Genomic DNA, 21,148 nt, shown 5'->3' on the forward strand with positions numbered 1-21,148 from the left:
TCCTTATCTTTTAAGATGGGCTTAATAGTAATAACTAGCTCATAAGACTGTGAGGATTGAAGACGGTGCAGCAGGTACAGTGCCTAGCAGGGGCGAGCAGGAAATGCCCTAACTGGAATGATCAGGCCTACGGGAGCCTACACTGTTCTTGTCCAAAGAAAAAAACAATTTAACTCTTCTCTACTAAGGAAAAATAATCACCAGGCTTCTGTGACCTGAATTGAAGGAAAAGCATTCAGGCAGAAAGCCCAGGAAGTTTCTAATTCCCTCTTCTTGTAGGCCTCTTTCCATTTTTATTGAAGCAAAAAAAGTCGAGTAGCAAGAGGCATGCCAGCTGTTGCATGATTGTGCAAAATTCTGCTTCTTCCAGCAGAGGCCTCCTGTGCACAGGAAATGAGGCTGGCGGGGCGGCGGAGGGGGGACGGCAGAGGGGACAGCCGTGGGCCACCACACTGGTTTCCAGGAGGCTTCCCCTGAATAAGGCAGGAAGGAGGGGCTGGGGAAGAGTTTGCAGGGCCTCCTAATGCCGGATGCCAGTGCCGCCCAAATGTGCAAGTCTTTCTTCAAGGAAAGAAAGAAAGTGAAGGGAGGGGGTTGGGGGAGGGAGAAAGCAGGGGGGAGAAAGAGAAAGAGGCAGAAAGGGAGAGAGTGAGAAAGAGGGAAAGAGGAAGGAGAAAGGGCGAGAGAAACAGGAAGAGAGGCAGAGAGACAAGGGATGGAGGGAGGAAAAAAAGGAAAGATGGAAGGGGAGGGAGGGTGGAGGGATTATGATTTTTAATCCTAATTTGATTACCGTGGGTGGATGAGAATTTGGCACAAAGCCTCCAGAAGAGGTGACGGATGAGGGAGAAGTCAGACGAGCGTTTACAAGGCGCCGTAAGGGTGGGAGCAGTGGCGAGGGACGGAAACCCGAGTTCAGGCGTCATCTGAAGAAAGGCAGGAACCTGGTGAGGCAGAGGGAGTGCGGGCATGTGGGTGACACGAGGCCCACGCATTCTTTCTTGAAACTTTAAATCTGGGTTGCTTTGCCTTTCAGATCTAAAATGGTCCCTGGCTCCTGTAAGTGTGCATATGTTGATCGTCACTCAAGAGGCGTTCTGGGGGCAAGAAGTCAGGGCCAAAGGGCGGCTTTGCCCTTTCCAGGTCAAAACTGGGGAGAAGGCCGCTAAGGACCACTGGCTTCCAGGAGCGCGGGAACATTTCCGGGGCGGCTCTGCCCCCTGCTGGAGAGGTCCCGTCCCCGTGTCCCCGTGGCGGTGATCTCAGGCGTGGCGGGAGGGGTGCAGGCCGGGGACTTTCGGGAGCAGCGGCGGTGGAGCTTGACGGGGCTGGGACTTCTGGTCCTGGGGCGGGATTCCATATTAACACGTGGGCCTCGGGAGATTTTGGAGGCCCCGCCTGGCGTGAATTGTTGGCAGAAGAGGAGGGGGAAGCACTGGCAGAACCGGGCAGAGTGTGGAGGACCCCGAAGCAAAGGCGGTGAGAGGGAACGGAAGGAAGGCCAGGGGGTAGGAGACCGGCCTGAGCGCGTGGCCCCTCCTGGGGGGCTGCTCGCAGGGACCAGTGAGGACGCCGGGTGCTGTCACGTGTGCTGCCGATGGGACGCCTCTTTCCCGCTGCTCTGCCAGCCCTCAGTACCTGCTCTTGGCAGCTTCGCCTTCCTTCTCGTAGCCCTGTCTGTGTGACCTTCCCTTTCGGAGCAGTCACACGTTCTGTGATGGGCTGCAGAGCCAGGCCGAGGAGTGCCGTGTGAGCACTGAAGGCCGAGTCCAGACCTCGCTGCTTCCACTAGACCAGGAACCTCCAGGTACCTCAGGGGCTTTGTCATGTTGCAAAAAAATGGGCAGGAATTAAAACCCCTCCCTGTTTACTTCTCAGATTGTTATGAGAATAAATATTTGAAAATACTTTGTAAATGAAAGTTTTCAGCTTTTGTATTTTGATTTTGTTTTCAAAACTACAAAAGGAAATTTATTTCAACAGCAAAAGAGAACATTTACATTCGAACACAGTGATGAAAGGATGTCCCGCGAAAGAAAAAAAAAAGCCCGTAACATGAAGTTTTTTATTTGAATTTCTGAAACAAAATAACTTGGGGATTCTTGCCTTAGGAAAGGAAAGGGGGAACAGCACGACAGTTCTTCTTGCCAGAGCATAGTCCTTGCAGCTTGGTTGTCTAGTATCCGGCATCAATTCATGACCTACCCTGATCCTCATACACTCCCATCATGGGCCTGGAGGGTTCATCTCACCGTCTTCAGCACCAGCCTGCTTCCTGGGCCCCAAGAAGGAACCTCAGGGGAAGAGGTTTCCAGAATTCTGTTTTATTTGTTATTCTTGTGGCCTGGAGAGAATATTATTTCACTTAGAACTCCCTCCTGTTCCTTTTCCATTCATCGCAGAAATGGGAATCAAGGCCCTGACCGTTCTCTGAAGATCACAAGGAGGATAAACTTGCTTGCCCCTCTCCTTTGGGCAGGATCCCAAGGGCCACGGCCCCTTGATGCCCCTTAATCTTGGCATCAACAAGCCCAAAGTCTCTTGTGTGGCATTGAAGGAACTACAGACCACAGAGGGTGGAGAGCAGGCTTCTCCTCGAGTCAGTGCAAGAGCATTAAGACTTGGCTGTACCTTTACCCCATCCTACCAGGTCTGATACCCTTGCTCCTCTGTGAGGATTTCCTGAAGAGAAATTTACAGTGCGTCTTTCATTCTTAATCCTGGGAAATGGTTTTGTTTGGTGATGGCCATTGACCATGACTGCAGGGGGACTTTCAGAGTGAGTGAGTGTTTGCATATACATTGGAATTAGAAAGAACTTCCAGGTTCAGCCTCCTCCATCAGTTAGGTAAAGAACTTTGATCTGTGCCACACACGGGATCAGTTCACCCAAATCAACCCACTCCTAATAATGGGAACAAAAGTTGATCACCCTATAGCTTCCCTGCTCTTAGTGTGGCCATGAGACTGGTGTATTCAAAACTCCCATTTAGTGCCACCTGGGTGACTCAGTCAGTTAAGCTTTTGACTCTTGATTTCGGCTCAGGTCGTGATCTCATGGTTTGTGAGTTTGAGCCCCACATTGGGCTCTGAACTGGCAGTACAGAGCCTGCTCGGGAATCTCGGTCTCCCTCTCCCTCTGCCCCTCCTCTGCTAACAAAAAATCTCTCTCTCTCAAAAATAAATAAACATTAAAAAGAAAAAAAACCACCAAACAAAAAACCCTCCAAAATTCCATTCAAAACTCCCACACGTACTTCTCCACGCTCTTTTCCCCTTCCAGCTATCTGGGACTGTCACTCCCCAGCAAGACCCTGGGAGCCATGGGCTGGAGGAAGAGTGACTGTCCTTTCATGACAAAGTAGAAGAGAGACACCCTACCTACCCCCTGTCCCTGCTGCAAGTGTGGCTATTAAACTGCCTTACTGGAACTGGGAGATCTTGCTGTTAAATATTTTATGTGTGCCTTAGTTTACTCATCTGTAAAACAGGAACGAAATTTTTTACTTCACAAGGTTTTTAAACAAGTAATATGAGCGCTAATGAATGATGGCCACCCATTCTAGTGCCTGGCACGTAACAGATGCTCACAAAATCCTTGTTGAATACATATCTTCATTCCTGGAGGATTGTTGTGATATTTCAATGAAATTGTCATTTTGGAAACAGAGAGATCAAGATGGAAAAGCTAGTTGATGGAAGTGAAAAGATGATATTTCAGCCCCTTCCTCCCTCTGTTTTAAGAAGCTTGGACAATCTGAGGAACTAGTCATTTGTCCAGGGGAATGGAGTAGCCTATTGTAGGTATCATGGAATCCGTAATACAGGAGGATGACATCTGTTTAATTTCAAGCCCCTTTTTAGTGTCTTCCCCAACCAAAGGACAAGAATTTATAGTCTCTGGGATTGGTGTTTAAATGAAGCAGCAGTCTAGGGGCACCTGGGTGGCTCAGTCGGTTGAGCGTCCAACTTTGACTCAGGTCATTATCTCACAGCTCGTGAGTTCGAGCCCTGCGTCGGGCTCTGTGCTGATGGCTCAGAGCCTGGAGCCTGCTTCGGATTCTGTGTCTCCCTCTCTCTCTGACCCTTCCCCACTTGCACTCTGTCTCTCTCTCAAATAAATAAACATTAAAAAAAATGAAGCAGCAGGTTTATGTTTTTTTAAACATAAAAAAATGACAGTGAGGATCATAAACAGGATCAAAAATTCCTTGTACAGATTTGTATGGATTTTTTTCTTTCTCTTTGAAATAGAACTTCTTTCCTTCAGAGGACTTAGACATCGTTAAAGAGTAACCTCAGGGATCAGACAGACCTAGATTTGAATCCTGGGTAAATTAGTTAACATTCAGATTATCTGTTCCCTCGCTGTAAAATTGGGGTTAAGTATGCACCTCATAGAGATGTCCTGTTGCCAAAGGGATTGCACATAAATTTGCCTGGCTCCTTCCTTTCCTTTGTCTTGCGAAGGTGCATCTTGCTAAGACCCTCGGCTGGTTTGTGAAGCCACACTCGGTGGTGACCAGGAATCTCCACATCATATAAAGTTACTGCAGAGGACTCAGAGGGGTCGTGAGACTGCCCAGCCTGCAAAAGTCTAGGTTATGCCTGCAGAGTAAAGATCACAAAGTTCTGAGAAAGCTATTTTTAAATGGCTTCCTGCTGAAAGACCAGCTTTCTGGAAAGGTTTATTTCCGGCCCATTGTAGCTTTCCACCTGATCTCCTACAATCCTTCTGGTATTTATCCCCATCTGCTGGTACAATATGAGAGACACTCCTTCCTCAGAGGCAGTCGGCTGTTGATAGCCTTTTTGCTCAAGCACCACGCAGGGGCTCAGGCCAGCACTGAGATCTGGGAGGAGAAAGAGGAAGTTTCTGGAACAGAAGAGAAACAGGGCTTCTTATTAAAGAAGGGGAATGTTATTTTTAGTCTCGGCATGAGTTGCTTTTAGTTGTTCCTCTGGGGAGTCAGCTTCTCTTTAAAGTGACTCTCTGGTATGGGAGCTGTCAGGTTAGAGACCTGGAGAATGTAACACTCCACACAGAGAACTTAAAATATCCACCGTTATTTTACTCGTGAACCTGCTATTTGCTCAGGGCTCCGCTGAACAGCTTGTCTCTACTTGAGCAGCACGGGCTAAGGCAGCTTGAAGGTTAGACGGGTGTGACGAATGGCTGGTGACTGGAATCGTCTCGAGGCTTCCTTCCCTGATGCATCTGCTGGTTGGTGCTGGCACTGGCTGTGAGCTCGAGTGAAAGCCATTGGCTGAACACCTACATGTGGCTTCTCCATGTGGCCACTTGGCTCCCTCAGAGCATGCTGACTGGGTTCCAAGAGGGGGCCTGGGCAGAAGCTGCATTGCATTTTCCTACCTAACCTCGGAAGTCACTTAGCATCACTTCTACCCTTATTGTAGGCCTCCATTGACGGGGAAGGAGTGTAGGCCCCTCCCCTTAGTGGGAGGAGTGTCAGCATCCACAACGTAAGACAGGAGACCTGTGTTGGCCTGTGGAGAATGACTGTTTGCCACAGAGAGGAACGGGTGGAGGAATGGAGGCATGGGCTTGCTGGAAAAGTAAGGAGAGCAAGCTACTTTTTCTTTTACTTTCAAGTACAACTTTCAAACACTGGAAGAATGGATTGGAGCATGTGGAGAAATAACAATGTAAGAGAAAACAGAAGTAGAATTGAAAAAATATATTTTCTTTATTTGGGACACATGGTGACACGAAGAACCCAAACTGGTTTTACACCAGACAACAAAGTCTTGCTTAGAAAGGCCTCCTCTATTTCAAGATTACTCATCCATGATTTCTAGTATTTCTGTGGTTTAACTTTTGATATATTTGGAAATCATTTTGATGAAAGGAGGGAACTCAGAGTTCAGATTGACTTCTTCCAAGTGATTAACCAGTTGGAACATACACTTACTGATTAACCATCTTTTCCTTACTGATTTGAGATTTATCACATCCTAACTTCCTATTTTGGGGTCTACTTCTGGACTCCATTATTTTAATCTACTTTCATATCCTACGCTCAGATAATTCTCCAACCCGTGAGCTCTGGAACTAGACAGATCTAAATTCAGAAGCAGCTTAGCCACTGCCTACTTGAATTCTTGGGCCTCAATTTGCTTCTGTGTAAGTTGGGGATAATTGTATATATCTGACTGGGTCATTTTCAAGATTGCATGACTTCATGTGTTGTGCAAAAGCGGAGACCATTAGCTCCCAGCCCCGTGCAGGCTGGGCTCTCTGGAAGCCGGCTCTGAGATGGAGCTTCGTGAGCGGGATGTTTATTTGGGGGTGCCCTAAGATCAAGGCCTGTGGCTGGGCAGGGGAGGAGGCAGTAACTGGGCAGGGGGAAGACCTGTGTTGTGACGCGGACCCAAGCACCAGCCCAGCCAGCGAGAAGGGGCTCGAGCACAGACAGCCCTTCAATACTGTCCTGGGCCGACCAGCATTTGTACGCCGCATCAATCAGTGTTACTGGGGGCCATCAGCGAAATGAGTGTGACCTGGGTGAGGTGGCTCTCTGAGGCTGAAGCAACCCCCAAAGGAACAGACAGGTGGAAGCCTTTTGCTAAGTGTGTTCCCAGCGGCCGGGTGGACGTGTCCTTTGGTAAAGAGGCTTTCTTGGTTGCCTGTCACAGAGTTCACCACAGCCCCTCACTCAAATGCTCTTCATTTCTCCTCTCCCTTATTTCCAAGTCTCTGAGTGATGAACAGTTCGGCAGAGATTCACGCTGGAAGGCTGCCTGTCCCGAGCCCTCTGGCAGGCGGCTGAAGTACTTTATGCATCACAGAGGCACTGGGAACGCACCGAGGTGTGAGGAGGAATGATTTTGCACGAGGTGGGGTAAGGTGAGGCGATACAGCCTAAATGAAACGAGCCAAGCAAGGATTCGACAAACCCAGAGCTTTCATCTCACCTTAAAACACTTCTCTTTTGATCATTTATTTTTGTTGTTCATTTCTGGGTCAAAAACTTGACTCTGAAGGGGAATGTGAATGTGATAACCAGGCTGTGGAACGATCCCGTGATTACAGGGAATCATCTCAGAAAAGTATTTCTGGAGATCAAACAAGATGAGGTCATCAATTTGCTTTTCTTTTTATTATAAAAGTAAAATAAAAAATAGCATTTATAAATCCAACATTTTTTCCTTTAAAGTATTTGATCTAAAAAACATATTTACAATAGCAAAATGCAGAAAAGGGGGAAAATACCATTTTCAGCACTGATTGTAACCATGTTTAAATATTGACATGTACAGGTTCTTTTTTTCAAATCACATAGATAACCACATTAGAAAAAGCAGTAAGCCTTTTTTATTATACACCGTGTGACTCTCATTTAAAAATATTCCTTTTCTTAATCCTTAATCTGAGTGCACGCCTGTGCTGTGGACGGCCAGAAATAACACCAGGTGGACACTGGGACACCTTTTAATGACAGTGGGAGCGCAGCAAGGGGACAGCAGCAGTGACCATGGAAAGCAGCCGGTAAAGCTCAATAAGCTAATTCGCCCACAAGGAGGCGCCAGCCCGGCTCGCCGTGACCGCTGGAGCAGCTGGAAGTGGACCGGACTAACATTCATGTGAGAACCAAGAAAGGAAGCCACCTTCAAAAGGCCTTGAATTAAATTCCGAGTGATTCAGGCAGGCTGGTTTTCCTCTGAGCACCTCTGGATGCCCTTCGCCTCCTTCTTTTGGACAGTGCGGTGGAATTTCAGAGCTTTGGTTTTACATGGTGCGGGGCGCTGCCAGCAGGCTAGATTTTGCCTTCTATAGGTCCTTCCCGCCCGTACTCACGGGGCACTTTGTTAAGAGTCAGCAAGGAGCCGCCGCCGGTCAGAGACTCTGTAAAGCTGAGTTTGCGGAAGGAGGTCTCCACGCCGCTGTCACAGATGCTGTCGTCCCGGACCTCGTCTGGGGGAAGAAGCACAGATTCACTGGGGTGCGGCTGGGCAAAGGCAGAGCCTTAGCTCTCGTACACCTTCCATTCTGGCCGGCCTCGGGGTCTGGATCTACAAGGCTCGTGGGCTGCTTCTGCCTATCGGGTTCCCCAAGTCACCGCGCCTCCCCGCCCGCGCTGCCTGCTTGTCGCTACTGTGCACGGTGAGGGGAGGAGGGAGAACCTTGAGAATATAAAAACTGTGAAGACATCAAAATTAGTCAAATGCTTTCACATCTCTTTTTTACCATCATGTTTATCAGAATCCTTTCTGAGTTCTCCTAACTCACAGTGTACTTTTTTTTTCTTAGAAATCAGGTGTATTTTTCCAACCACCATATTACCTATTTTATAGCTGGGAAAATTGCTGAACCCTGGCAAAATAAATGGGTGACAGAAGCAGGAGGTGGAGATGAGACACCTCTCCGGGGCCTCACGTGCTAGTGAACGCTGTATGTTGCGTCCAAAACATTCTGGTAGCAAAGAAAATACGGTGATTATGATGAAAATGAGTCTGTACTGAACAATAGGTCAAATCCTCCTTGTTGAGAAGTGTCTTTAGAGATCTGAACAGTGTTGAGTTATTCCCCATAGAGAGGAAGTGATCAAAGAAACACAAGTCTAATATACACAAATCAAAATGATACCTTCTTGTATATTCAATTCCAATATTAAAATATTAAGACCTTAATGGCATTGACATGGCTATTGTCTTCTAATTGACTTGTTGAGTTATCCAATGAGCCAGTCTTTACTGGGTTTCTTTTAAATTTTTAAAAAATGTTTATTTATTTTTGAGAGACAGAGAGACAGAGCATGAGTGGGGGAGAAGCAGAAAGAGAGGGAGACAGAGAATCCAAAGCAGTCTCCAGGCTCTGAGCTGTCAGCACAGAGCCCAACGCAGGGCTCAAACCTGCGAACTGCGAGATCATGAACTGAGCCAAAGTCGGACGCTTAACTGACTGAGCCACCAGGCACCCCTCTTTATTGGGTTTCTATTATGTGCCAGTTAGTACAAGGTATTTTAAAAATAACTACAAGTCAGAAATCAAATAAAATTTCAAAAATATAAGTATTTTCTGGGTGCTGGGTGGCTCAGTCAGTCAGTAAGCATCTGACTTTGGCTCAGGTCATGATCTCACCGTTTGTGAGTTTGAGTCCCACAGCAGGTGAGATCAAACCCCGCTTAGGATGAGCATGAGCCCCACTCAGGGTGAGACCCACTTCTCTCTCTCTGTGTCTGCCCCTCGTGGGATTCTCTCTCCCTCTCTCCCTCCTCCATTCTCCCTCATTCACTGTGCCCTGTCTCTCAAAAAATAAAATAAAATAAATAAAATAAAATAAAATAAAATAAAATAAAATAAAATAAAAAAGATATAAGTATTTTCCTGTTTCTTTGTGTAAAAGGAGCATCAGGTCAGGATATAGGAGATGTGGATTATTTTCCTGGTAGTCACATTATTCCTTTCTAAAGTACATAACATCTGTCCTTACTCTCCTAGGAAGGGCCCTGATAAGTGACACTTGTGCTGAAACTGAAAGGCAAGAAGGAACTACCAGGTGAGGATCTTTGTAGGGAAGGGAAAGAGAAGGTTCAGGTCTTAAGACTGGTTCAGACCTGTGAGCAGAACAGTTGCAGGTGGGGGGCCCCGGGTGGTGGGGCAGGAGGAAGGGCATATGAAAGCATTTACAAGAGAGAATGGACAAAGGGACACTGCCTTTATTTATGTATTTAAATATGTTTATTTATTTTTGAGAGACAGAGCACAAGCTGGGGAGGGGCAGAGAGAGGGAGACAGAGAATGTGAGTGAGGCTCCAGGCTCTGAGCTGTCAGAGCCCGATGTGGGGCTTGAACCCATGAGCTGTGAGATTATGACCTGGGCGGAAGTCGGCTGCTTAACTAACTGAGCCACCCAGGCCCCCAGGGGCACTGCCTTTATTACTTACTGCTCTATCTTCAAAGCCTTATACTGGGCTAGGCACTCAGGATGCACTCAATAAAGATTTGGTGAATGGATGAATGAACTGGAAGGTATAAAACGGGAGTGACATAAAAGCAACTAATTTTTATTTTTTCCCTTTTTTTAAAAAACTGTTTATTTTGCGAGAGAGGGAATGGGAGCGAGCGAGTGGGGAAGGGACAGAGAGAGAGAGAGAGAGAGAGAGAGAGTGGGAGTGAATCCTAAGCACAGAGACTGATGCGGGGCTTGATGACCTGAGTAGAGATCAAGAGTTGGACACTCAACCACCTGAACCACCCAGGTGCCTCTCGCCTTTTTTTAATAGCACTAATTTTTAAAAAGAATCTCACTATCTGTTGTGTTGAGAGTGGACTGAAGGGAGGGGGACAGCCTGGAAGCAGGGAGACCGATGAAGAGCCTCTAGAGGAAGTGGGGCAAAAAATGAGGGCGGGTGGACAAGGGTGGTTGTCTCAGAGCAAGGACTGGGCTGTGTGTGAGGTGGTTTCTAGCAGCAAGTGTCCGTGGGCAAAGTCTCAGATTTTTGTCTAAACCTGGAGGATGGCAGTGCTTCTGCCTGACATGGCCAACTGTTCATCTTTCAAAGATGAGCAAATTCTAGTTGCTGCTATGTTCTCAGTGGCGTGTGAGCCGAGGACACTGGATGAGTCAGGAGAGGGAAGGGGATTGGGGGGTCCAGACAGAAAGTGCAGAGTGGTTGCTGAGAGAGGGCAAGAACCCATTTACAGGGAAATAAAGGGTTATTGGGCTGTGCTGGGAGTCTGTTATGTTATGTGTTTCAGATGAGTGACGGAGGGGTGGGTAAGGGTCAGTGCTGTGGGTTGGGAGGAGGCGAAGAGAGAAGGTGAAGCCATTGCAGGGGTGGAGGCGAGGAGCTAGGGTGCTGTGGTGGGAACTGGGGCCAGCTCTGGCTCTATAAGCCTTGCTCTGTATGTTTCTCTCTCTCTTTTTTAAAGTTGTGTTTTTTTGTTTTTTTTTTGAGAGAGATAGAGCAGGGAGGGGCAGAGAGAGAGAGAGAGAGAGAGAGAGAGAGAGAGAATCCTAAGCAGACTTTGCACTGCCAGCGCACAGCCCAGCATGGGGCTCGATCCCACAAACTGTGAGATGATGACCTGAGCTGAAATCAAGAGTCGGACACTTAACCGACTGAGCCACCCAGGTGCCCTCTCTCTTTTTTAATTTTAAGAAGTGAGAGAAACACTATTTGCCTTAACCAGCCACATCATGTTGTTTTTAATATTTATTAGGAACTGAAGTGACTCACAGATTAATGTGACTGTGCCTGGGGACAGCCCCCCACCTGACCGGTAGCAGCAGGAGAGGGGCAGAGGGCAGAACCTGTGAGCTGCAGGGGGGAAGACAGACACACTGGACCATGTACTCAGGGAACGATGGCAGGTAGGACAGCCATATCCCAAGACACTGAAGACACAGTCTGGGGAGCAGAGATGATCTCAGCTGTCCTGTTGTTTCCTTACCTACTGGTGACCTTGTGGAGGCAGGTGAGAGGGGCAGTGAGAGGGTCTTCCCTGGGCTGGGGGCTGCAGTTCCCGCGGTGCAGAAGGCGGCCTGGATCACTTCGATCGCTTCAGTATAGCCCATCTGTCTCAGGGCCTCCACCAGCTCTTTAATTGTCCCCCCAGAGACCTGTGAGGAAGACAGGAAGAGTGTGTCCCGGTGCCAGGAGCAAGTGGGCAGGCTGTCAGCATGACACGCACCACCCCCCTTAACCCCCGAGAGAGCCTGGCGGCACTGGAGGGGTCAGAGGGAAGAGCGGAGAAGGAGACACACGGTCGTCGAGTGGAGTTTCCTGTTTCAGCTCAGAGACCACTCAGGAAATCACAGAGAAGTGGCTTCCAGTAAGCACAGGGGACAGAGAGGGAGAGAAGTGCTGAGGCAGTGAAACTCTACCTGCCACGAAGGTCACGCCGTATCCCTGTTTGGGCTGAAGCTCTGAAAACCACCGAGAAACAAGAGCTAACAAGGAAATCTTCAGTAGAAAATAATTTCACCTCACAGAACCCTTCCCCTCACAGAAAGCTGACTCCATGTCCTGCCACAGGATGAAGGCATGTTCTTGGGGCCAGGAAGATAACGCACATGAATCACAGTCTGTCAGGTTTGTTCGGCGGGGGGAGGGTCAAAGTTCCCTCTAAGTAGGATTTTTGCAGGAAATCGCAAGGTATTTGAAAATAGGGAACACCTGAAGGTATCTGAAAGCGGTCTTCTTACAAAAGCGGGTTTCCACCCTGGCCTGGGTCACCCTCCCAGGATATGAGCCATGAGTGACTGATTTTCCTTCTCAGAGTTAAGGGAGGGGGGAGGGAATCAGGCCCAAGTCAGCGATGTTAACAGAGGAGGGTCCAATAAAAATGTGAGGTGATGTGTTACCTCGTAGTTGTCCATAAGAGTTTTAGAAGGAGCGGGACTCAGCCGGAAGGCATTATTTAGTATCCCCAGGCCTAACTTCTGTGCCAGGGTAGCCCAGTTTTTGTCTGGATCAGGGATTTCTAGCAACTTGTAGAGCTGCAACTTGGCATCTTCAGTCAGCTGTTTCATGTCTCCTGAAGGAATGAAGAAGAAACACGGCTGTCCTAAGCGACCAGAGTCACTCTGGAGGGACTGACCATGGCCACACGGCTGCCCTCTAATGCCCAGTGGGAGCAGTGAAGCTCCTCTCCTCGCAGTTGGCAGAAGCCCTGCCGAGTAGCAGCATTATACGCGTTTTGGTAGATTACGGCTGGATATTCCCCCTTGCATACGTCCAGGATCTTCTGATTCTGAAACAAGCCACTGTGCCTTTCACAGTCCAGCCTGGATAATGCTGGCTCTCCCTCACCCCTTTAAATGACAGTGTGGAGAGGACACTGGTTAAGCGCTCACCTTGTGCGAGTAAATCATCGGATGTAAACTCTGGCTCATATGGTTTCCCATTTAATATATCGAACACCTGTTGGGAAGAAAATCATGGAAAAACATTACACATTAAAGGCGCCAGGAGGGGAATCAGTTTCTTTATGATCGAGGACTGCGTCCTCCTTAGGAGGGCCTAGTACCCCAAAGGTGGAGGAATGGGAAGGAGTCAACACCTTGACCCATGAAGTTATGACAATGCCCTTTGGGGAAAGAAAAGTCCTGGGGGCTCTGGGGCCAGGAGGCTGTGCTCTACAGGGGCCTCTGAGGTGGGTACGAAGACCCAAACCAACCTTGCAGAGAGCCAGGGCCACAGTCCTTCTGAGGGACGGACACCATCCAGGCCACCAAATCAGCCATGTGTTGGGACGTGATGTCTCCCTGGGAGCCAGGGTGAGGGCTGAGCTTACTCAGAGCTGTGAAGCTGTGCCTCTTTGCTGCCCCCCCGCCCTCATAAAAGCCTTATGAGAATGAGTTTAGTAAACTTGCTCAAACAGGTATGGTAATGCTCACAAGGCCTGATGTTCTCTTTCCAGCACCATCTACATTTTAAATTGAGGGGACACAAAGGTCTCAGGTTAAAAGGGAAAATAAATTCCATAGCTACGGAGACCCTTCTGTGTTCTCTGCAGTCACTTTGGGCGTGCTGACTTAGGTAAGGACAACATGGGGTCACTGAAGTGGGTTATCTTTCTGTGTTCTGTGGTGAGGCTTCTGGGAAAGCCAGGTGCTCAGCATAAAAGGGGAACCGTGTGGTCTCTGCCAGGGTCAGTCAACTCAACACCACGGGCCGCGAAGAGGCCAACAAGCAGTTTTTGGATGTGGAGCAGCGCTTGCCCCTAAGAAAGTCGATTTTGTTGTGTTGGAGATCAACACAGGTTGGAGGGCCAGCTTCCCTCTAGCTCTTCTTCCTGGGCCGTAAAGACCTACCAACTGTTTGCACCTTCAGATTTCAGGTCACTAGAGTTTGGAGGAAGAGATGAAGTCTATTTACTATGTTTATATTTATTAAAGTCCTCAGAAGACTCCCCGGGTTCTTTTTATGTAAAGGAATCACTTACCATAGTTCTAAGACAACTGGAACATCTATCCTAGCTTCAGAAATGCAGCTGGGAACAATTCTGGTGTGAGCTCAGAACGGGAAACTCTTACGTGAGTTGTGTGTTTTCTCCTGCAGAACCCTCTTTCACAACTGAACCCTGATCTGATTAGGCATATGCTTTTACACTCATAACTCTCCTGACCTAGATCTTTCATGGATAGGCTTTTCAAGATAAATATGTCTCTTGACAAGCAGACTTTCTTAAAAATAAAAGGCATGTGCTTTGGGGAATAAAGACCCAGGAAGACCATCTGTTCTTATATTCCTGAATCATTAGTTCCCTCTGGAGCTGCCATCAAATAGCCTGGAGCCACACTCACCTGCCAGTTGGTGGCCATATCTAGAGGTGTGGTTCCAGGCACGACTCCTTCATCCTCTCCATCTTTTTCCCAAGAGTCATCCAGGTCATAGAGAGGCTCAAAGTTCTCCACGAGGGGATCTGCGCCTGTGAAGTCAAGTTACACAGCATTAGGCAAACCCAGATCTTGTTGACTCTGAACTGCTTGCAGAGCTCAGGTTTCCAAAGGCAAAACACAATAGCTCCTAGAGGCAATTACACCTGGATAATTTTTATTTTTCCATTTTATTTTTAAAATACATTTTTGGGGGGGTGCGGCAGAGAGAGAGAGAGAGAGAGAGAGAGAGAGACAGAATCCAAAGCAGGGTCCAGGCTCTGAGCTGTCAGCACAGAGCCTGACATGGGGCTCAAACTCACGAGCCACGAGATCATGACCTGAGCCGAAGTTGGACACTTAACCAACTGCGCCACCCAGGCGCCCCCACCTGGATAATTTTTAATACATAAAACATGTTTCTACAGAAATATTCAGAGACTTTCTTTTAAATTCTAATTTATTTTGACTGTAAATATGTCTGATGATACCCTATATAGACACGGACATTTTCAACAACAAAAGACGTGGAGTACCCTGACCCTCACATTTAAGTCTCTAGGACGGTTTTCAACCGAAAGATGCACCTTTCATCTGAGGGGTAACGGCAGCAGTTTACAGGGACTGGGGTGCGCCCTCAGCATTAAGGTCCTAATTTTCTGTTTAGGTTTGTGCCCACCACTGCACACTCTTCACTCCATTCTCCCACTTGCTCAATAGAACAAAGAAACTTGCTGTATAGGGACAACATGCTCAGTTTTCTTCCTGGGTACAGCACTGCCAGGGTCCCGATCCTTAAACAAACAGACACCACAAAAAACCCTTCTCTTAGGAGGTACAGTTATTGAAAATTTTAGGGCTGCTCTTGGAAAAATCCAGTCTGCTTCTTAATGTGTAGCAAGAAAACACCAAAAGTCACTTAGAGATTAGAGCTAGAGTTACTTCTTAAAGGCTTAGAGACTGTTTTTATGGGACTGTTTAGTCTGATGTCTAACAAAGCGGTAGTAAGTTCAGAACACCCTTCTGGGAAGAACTTGTTTTTATCTTGCTGGGAGAACGTTAGTTTTGTGCCAACTTCAATAATAGGAGAGGGCCTAATGAAAGTCAGAGAAGGATCTTCATGCTGTTTCTTAGTTCTTCCTCCCAGGCCTGGCCTGATCTTGAAGGCAGGCAATGCCACGTGACCATGGAAACAGTGGAGGAACTAAGAGGAACAATGTATGGGCTGGAGAAGGCTGGAGGCGCTGAACTATATCTCTCCTCCTTAAGTGACCTTCTTTAGGACTTTGAGCTCAGGACTAGGATTTGCATCTGAGTTCCTTCATTTATATAGTGGAGAAACTGCTACTTGCTACTCCTTTCATGGGATACTGAGAATTCAAGGGAAAGCATTTTTGAAAGGGTTATAGCTTCTTGTCTGAAGGCATTTCTTAGTTACAATCAGTGACTACCCAAACTATGCATACATAACTGCAATCAGAGTGTCTTGCCGAGAGAAAGTTCAACTTGACAAAGCCTAAGAAGAGGCTATTGCTTCTTTGGATACGATTTTGTTTACTAGAAAAATGTGGGGCTCTCAAATAAAAAGTTTGTACATCTTCCTGGACTCAATTTTGAAAGAAGGTACTTACTTCACTCTGTTTTCTTAAATTTATGAAACATTTACTTCCCAAAAAGGTTTTAATAATCTCTAAAGTAAATCAGATATGCCAGAGAAGGTCTGAGATACTAATTCCATTAAACATTTGTTGAGGTCTAAATATACAAGGCAAGAGAGATTCAAGGGTGAGCAGCGGTAATTTTCTATACTTCACAGGACTAGAGAAGTGAACGGAGTAACACCTGCAAATCCTTGAGCAAAGTAGGAGAGAGAAACAGAGTAGAGAGAATAGGGTCTGGAGGTTCAGACGACGAAGTGTGATTCACAGGTATGCCACGTACTGGGACCCTGGGACTGGTACCCACAGGCCTCTCCAGTCTGCCTCCTTGGCTGTGAGATGGCAAAAATAATAATGGTACTTACCTCAAAAGGTTATTGCAGATTAAATGAGACCATGCGTGTGACATGCCTGGTACCAGTAAGGTCAATAAAGGCTAGCCATTTCTAGTGCCTCGCATATGAGGTCGTACTCAATACGTGACCCATTTGTTTTTTCCTATTATTTCAACTTCTAAGAGACCTCTCTTGCCAAAGGAAATTTTAAAATTATGTCATATACCAGTAAACTTTTTTCTGCAGACTTCTGACAATGTCTGAGGCTGGTACTGCTCAGAGTTCTTTAAGGAATCAAATTCAACTTTTAAGAAGATCTCCTGTCGTGGGAGTCAACCTAAACCACGAACACCCAAAACAAACAGATGAAGTAGAGAGTAAAGATTGACATGCCCATCAGGATGAAGCCCAGGATTACTAGTCCAAAGAGCATCATTACGGCAGTTAAAGCGTGATTTGTATTTATTCATGCCTTTCAGCAGCAGCTCTGTGGCTTAAAGAAGATGACATGGCTGCTGAATTGGGGTTGGGTTTGCACTCCTGATAGCGTTTTCCATTACTAACCGCCAGGCCGCCTTACCTGCTGCTTTGAGAAGAGCCGCCAGCCTGGTGGACCCTCTCCCGGCTGCTATGTGCAGGGGTGTGGTTCCATCATATGTGGTACTGTCTACATAGGCATCACCCTAAAATCCAGCCAACACAGGAAAGAGTTAGTGGAAGGTTCTCTCACAGTTTAGTCCCCACCTTCTCCTGTCAGCATGACCCTTAGGTCATGTTAATAGGTCATATTACTAGCCCAGTTGCTATTTGGGGCAGACTCTGTCACTGAAAACATCTCCAATTAGAGATACTGGGCAGATGGTGTCAGGAATGCCCGAAGCTGCTACTGTGGATCCTTGAGTAGATACTGAATAAACAGAGGTACTGTAAGGAGACAACCTGTTCAACCTGTTACTGACATCTTTCCTTGAAAAGATGGTCTCAATTCCCTCTTGGGAATTGAATGCCGAGGCAAATACGTGTGTCCTTTACCTCCAGGAGCAGACAGCCAGCAAGGGAGATGTTGTCACGCTCCACAGCCAGGTGCAGTGCCGAGCGCCCCGACTTCCTCTCCTGGGCGTTGACGTCGGCCCCGGCGGCCACCAGCAGCAACAGGCACGCCATACTGTTGCTCATCACGGCTATGTGAATGGCGGTTAGACCTGCAGCCCAAGCACAGGGACAGTCATGGAGCTGGAAGGCTGCTCACAAGATGGCAAAACTGGACCCTATGGAAGGAATGCTGTCAAGTTTCAGCACGCCTCGTGTCTCCACTCCACACGGCCTTAAAAGGTGCTGTAAGTCTGTTGTTCTGCATGTAAACCCGCAGTCTGCTTGTATGTTCTCAGGAGAAACAGAGCAAATAAACAATCTCTGGATAAATGATGCTTTCTATGCTCAGGCCTCTGCTTTTTCCTCCTACTAACTATTCCAAACCATCTTTAAAGAAATTAGCTAGCTATGGTGAGCAACAGAAATTCTCACAAGAGATGACAAATTCCAGGTGTCTAAGGAAAGCATTTTGGGGTGCAAATCAAATTGCACACATTTATCAAATAGCTACCAATTGTTTAGAGAGCAGACAGAGAAGGTTATACCATAATGTGTGTTTGTCTCTTACCTTCCCCATTAGGGTGGTCGATAAGTAGTGCTGCCTTTTTGTGCTTGAGTAAAACACTGAGAATTTTATCTTGTCCTTCTTTGGCAGCTAGGTGCAAAACAGAGTTACCCAAGCGGTCCAGGAGGCTCAGGTCGGCCCCGGCCTTCAGCAAGTCCTCCACCACAGCCTCCTGCTTGGTGATCACGGCCAAGTGCAAGGGTGTCTGGCAAGTGGAGAAGGGGCAGGAGATACACTGGTCAGTGGCAAGCACCTGAACCCATGGGCTTGGTAGCTGCCACTACAATAGGTGGAGTCATCCCTCGGGGCCATTTCCCATTGCCAGATTAACGCCTCCCTACCGCAAATGTTCCATATCCTGTGCTAATGGAGTGTGTATGCTGGACTGCTATTGAGCCGTGCAATAATTAAGATTATTTTTATATTTAAAATTCTTAACAGCTTTCTTGTTTCTCATTACAGCCCGCTGATTGTTAATATGTGAATTCTTCTAATAATAAGTTTAAATTTATTGAATTTCTAGTAGGAATCTATCTTCAGCTGATAATTCTGTATGTTAACAAATCAAAGCAAGGCTACAAGTTTACTGAAGAAGTTGAAATGAACTACTCAATAGAAACCGATTAACAAAGGTGCCATATTCTACATTAACATGGAAAATGAGTTTGCTAAGTTAAAAAATATTTTTCCATGGACTGGCTCCATGAGGCAAATCAATAGAACTCTGGCACCTCCATTTTAGTAACAGGTGTCAAAGGGTTCTAAATGTCTTTTTTTAAATTAATTAATCTATTTTGAGAAAGTGAGAGCATGACCGGGGGAGGGGCGGAGACAGAGGGGGACAGAGGATCCGAAGCGGGCTGTGCTGACAGCACAGAGTCCGATATGGGGCTCGAACCCACGAACTTCGAGATCATGACCTGAGCTGAAGTCAGACAGATGCTTAACCGACTGGCCACCCAGGCGCCACAGAATTCTAAATGTCTCCACCAGGACAATAGAACTATCTCACTAAGAGGGCTCGGATGAACAAACAAGTGGAAGTGCCGGCACCTAATAGGTGCATAAACAGCCATCTGACTTAACTCTGCCCACGAAGTAGTGCCTCGGCGAATGCAAATGAGATGTTTTGCAAACTGAGTATTTTCAAAATGAGCAAGACAAACACAATCAGGAAACTATCTTTCAAAGAACTGAGGTCACCGACAGAGAACGGCAGTGTATTTTTAAACAAATCAGTCTATTTCACAGAAGTCTGTGAAATCCAGTCTGTCTAGTGACAACTTGCCTAAACTTTTCTCCCTCAGTAAGCGATCACTGGCCACAGCAGCGACAGCAGGTGAGCCACAGCACTCTGGCTGCAGGACGACCATAGCACAGGAGATGCTGAAAGACGCTCCCGTGGCCATGTCTCAGTTACAGTGATGATCTCATACAACACAAACAAGACAGGCTATTCGGCCAAATTACCATTCTCTTTTATGTTTTTCATCTTTTACAGCTTGAAATAGAATGATGTCCTCAAAACTTTAGATACTGTAGCCAAGAGCCTTCTTCTCAAAAAATAAATATGTTAAAAAAAAAAAAAGCCTGCATTTATTAATCTAAAATGCTATTTGGGGGAGATGAAAAAAGTCTGAAAGAGAATGAGACTGTAAAAAAGATCTGAAATTACAAAATATTATACCATTCAGAAATCAGCAATTATCTCTAGATTTAATACGATTTTTTTCATGTTATACAAATTCTGTTACCATGATAAGCTTTTTTTTTAAGTTCTCTCCTATAGTACCACCAATTTTTCAATTTCTTAATTTCTATGAGATTTTAGGATGTAGATCTTTAACCCCAGAATTACGGAATGTAGTGTGGATTGCATGTGAGAGTATACTAAAATGTCTATATATTTCAAGTATATATGTTTATGTAACCAATATATGGAAAAGTACTTACAAATGTAATAGTTGTATTTGGGAATGGAGTTGGGAGACTTGTATATTGCCAGGGAGGGCAACTTTTGAGTTTCTAGTATATTTCCTTATGTACCATTTAAAGAACCATGAACATATATTATATTTATAAAAATTAAAAATATAAAAGAAAAAAACTCCACATGCACAAAACCCCCCACTAATGTTACATGGGAATGTATGCAAACAAAACAATCCATATCAAACACATTAGAGTGGTTGTCTATGGTCAGGGGGAGAAGAAGAGGAAGGGTTTAAAGGCAACAGATTTCAGAAATGTTTTCAGAAGACTCCTAAGTCTATACACTTGGATTATTTTGAGTGTATCTCTAGAGAGTGGGTGGGGAGAGCGATCTGATCATGACAGATGGTCACAGAAATGTACTAAGATTAGTGAATGGTATTTTGGGAGGTTGTCTAAGACAATTGCCAAATAATCCAAATTACTTAGAGAACTCTATAATTTTTCCATCAAGAACAGTTAACAGAGAAACTTTACAAAGATAAATGCAGCCAACTTTTAGCCTTTTCTAGTTCTCAGAGCAAAGTTGCGATTGGTATATGTTTGAGCTATACAAGGCATACCAGGGGATCCAGAATCCTCGTCCATAAATGAGAGCAGTGGTAAGTTGGGGGAAAAATGGACTTAGGGTCTCCTGAGAGTCCCTGTATCAGAAGGCGTGGAAGTGTCAAGGGTGGTGGTTTTGAGATTTTTGTGTGTGTAGCCTACTGGAGAGAGTCTCCATATATGTAACCAAATGATACAGTAAGGAGGTTAGCACATAATAAATCACAACTACTAATCCTGCTGTGTGGTGTCCTTTGCAGAGCCTATTTATAAACAGAAAAACAAGTAATTCCTTGAATCTGACCTACAGGCAGTGACGTTAAGCAGTCTTTGAGAGGAGCACCGAGAAGTGACAGTGTCCCGTTCCCAGTTTTATTTGTAAACTTGTGATGGTTGGGAGGAACAATCCGTCCTAAAGCCCGAGAGAATCAAGCTTTACGGGCCAGATGACTCTCCAAACACCAACAGCCCCCAAGATGGTATGAGAATCTGAAGACATCCTTTAAATGTCTACCTAAAATTAGAATTCACTTTCATTGCTTTATATTCTGAGTCAGTGAAGAATCCCCAACTTCATTCTTCCTTTGACATTAAGCATTACAGCCAGGGAAG

General features: G+C 46.2%; 1 protein-coding gene and 1 long non-coding RNA gene across 4 annotated transcripts in view; one reads left to right on the forward strand and one right to left on the reverse strand.

Annotated features, from left to right (window-relative positions):
* Window positions 1–664: 664 nt before the first annotated feature.
* LOC128314502 (uncharacterized) lies at window positions 665–7,296 on the forward strand. Its single transcript, XR_008296224.1, has 2 exons — window positions 665–947; window positions 1,037–7,296. It is a non-coding gene; the product is annotated as an uncharacterized LOC128314502 (long non-coding RNA).
* NFKB1 (nuclear factor kappa B subunit 1) overlaps window positions 7,095–21,148 on the reverse strand; it is a 116,512-nt gene continuing 102,458 nt past the window's right edge. For all 3 annotated transcript variants that reach the window (XM_015082890.3, XM_015082889.3, XM_027061575.2), the window contains 8 exons: window positions 18,002–18,203; window positions 17,374–17,543; window positions 16,922–17,024; window positions 14,277–14,401; window positions 12,825–12,891; window positions 12,333–12,505; window positions 11,420–11,588; window positions 7,095–7,936 (listed from right to left, as the gene is read on the reverse strand). In XM_015082890.3, coding sequence (XP_014938376.1) covers window positions 7,779–7,936; window positions 11,420–11,588; window positions 12,333–12,505; window positions 12,825–12,891; window positions 14,277–14,401; window positions 16,922–17,024; window positions 17,374–17,543; window positions 18,002–18,203 — 1,167 coding nt within the window. In that variant the 3' untranslated portion in view covers window positions 7,095–7,778. The remainder of the gene's footprint in view (window positions 7,937–11,419; window positions 11,589–12,332; window positions 12,506–12,824; window positions 12,892–14,276; window positions 14,402–16,921; window positions 17,025–17,373; window positions 17,544–18,001; window positions 18,204–21,148) is intronic.

The sequence above is a fragment of the Acinonyx jubatus genome, chromosome B1, assembly GCF_027475565.1.
Source record: "Acinonyx jubatus isolate Ajub_Pintada_27869175 chromosome B1, VMU_Ajub_asm_v1.0, whole genome shotgun sequence".
Taxonomy (NCBI): domain Eukaryota; kingdom Metazoa; phylum Chordata; class Mammalia; order Carnivora; family Felidae; genus Acinonyx; species Acinonyx jubatus.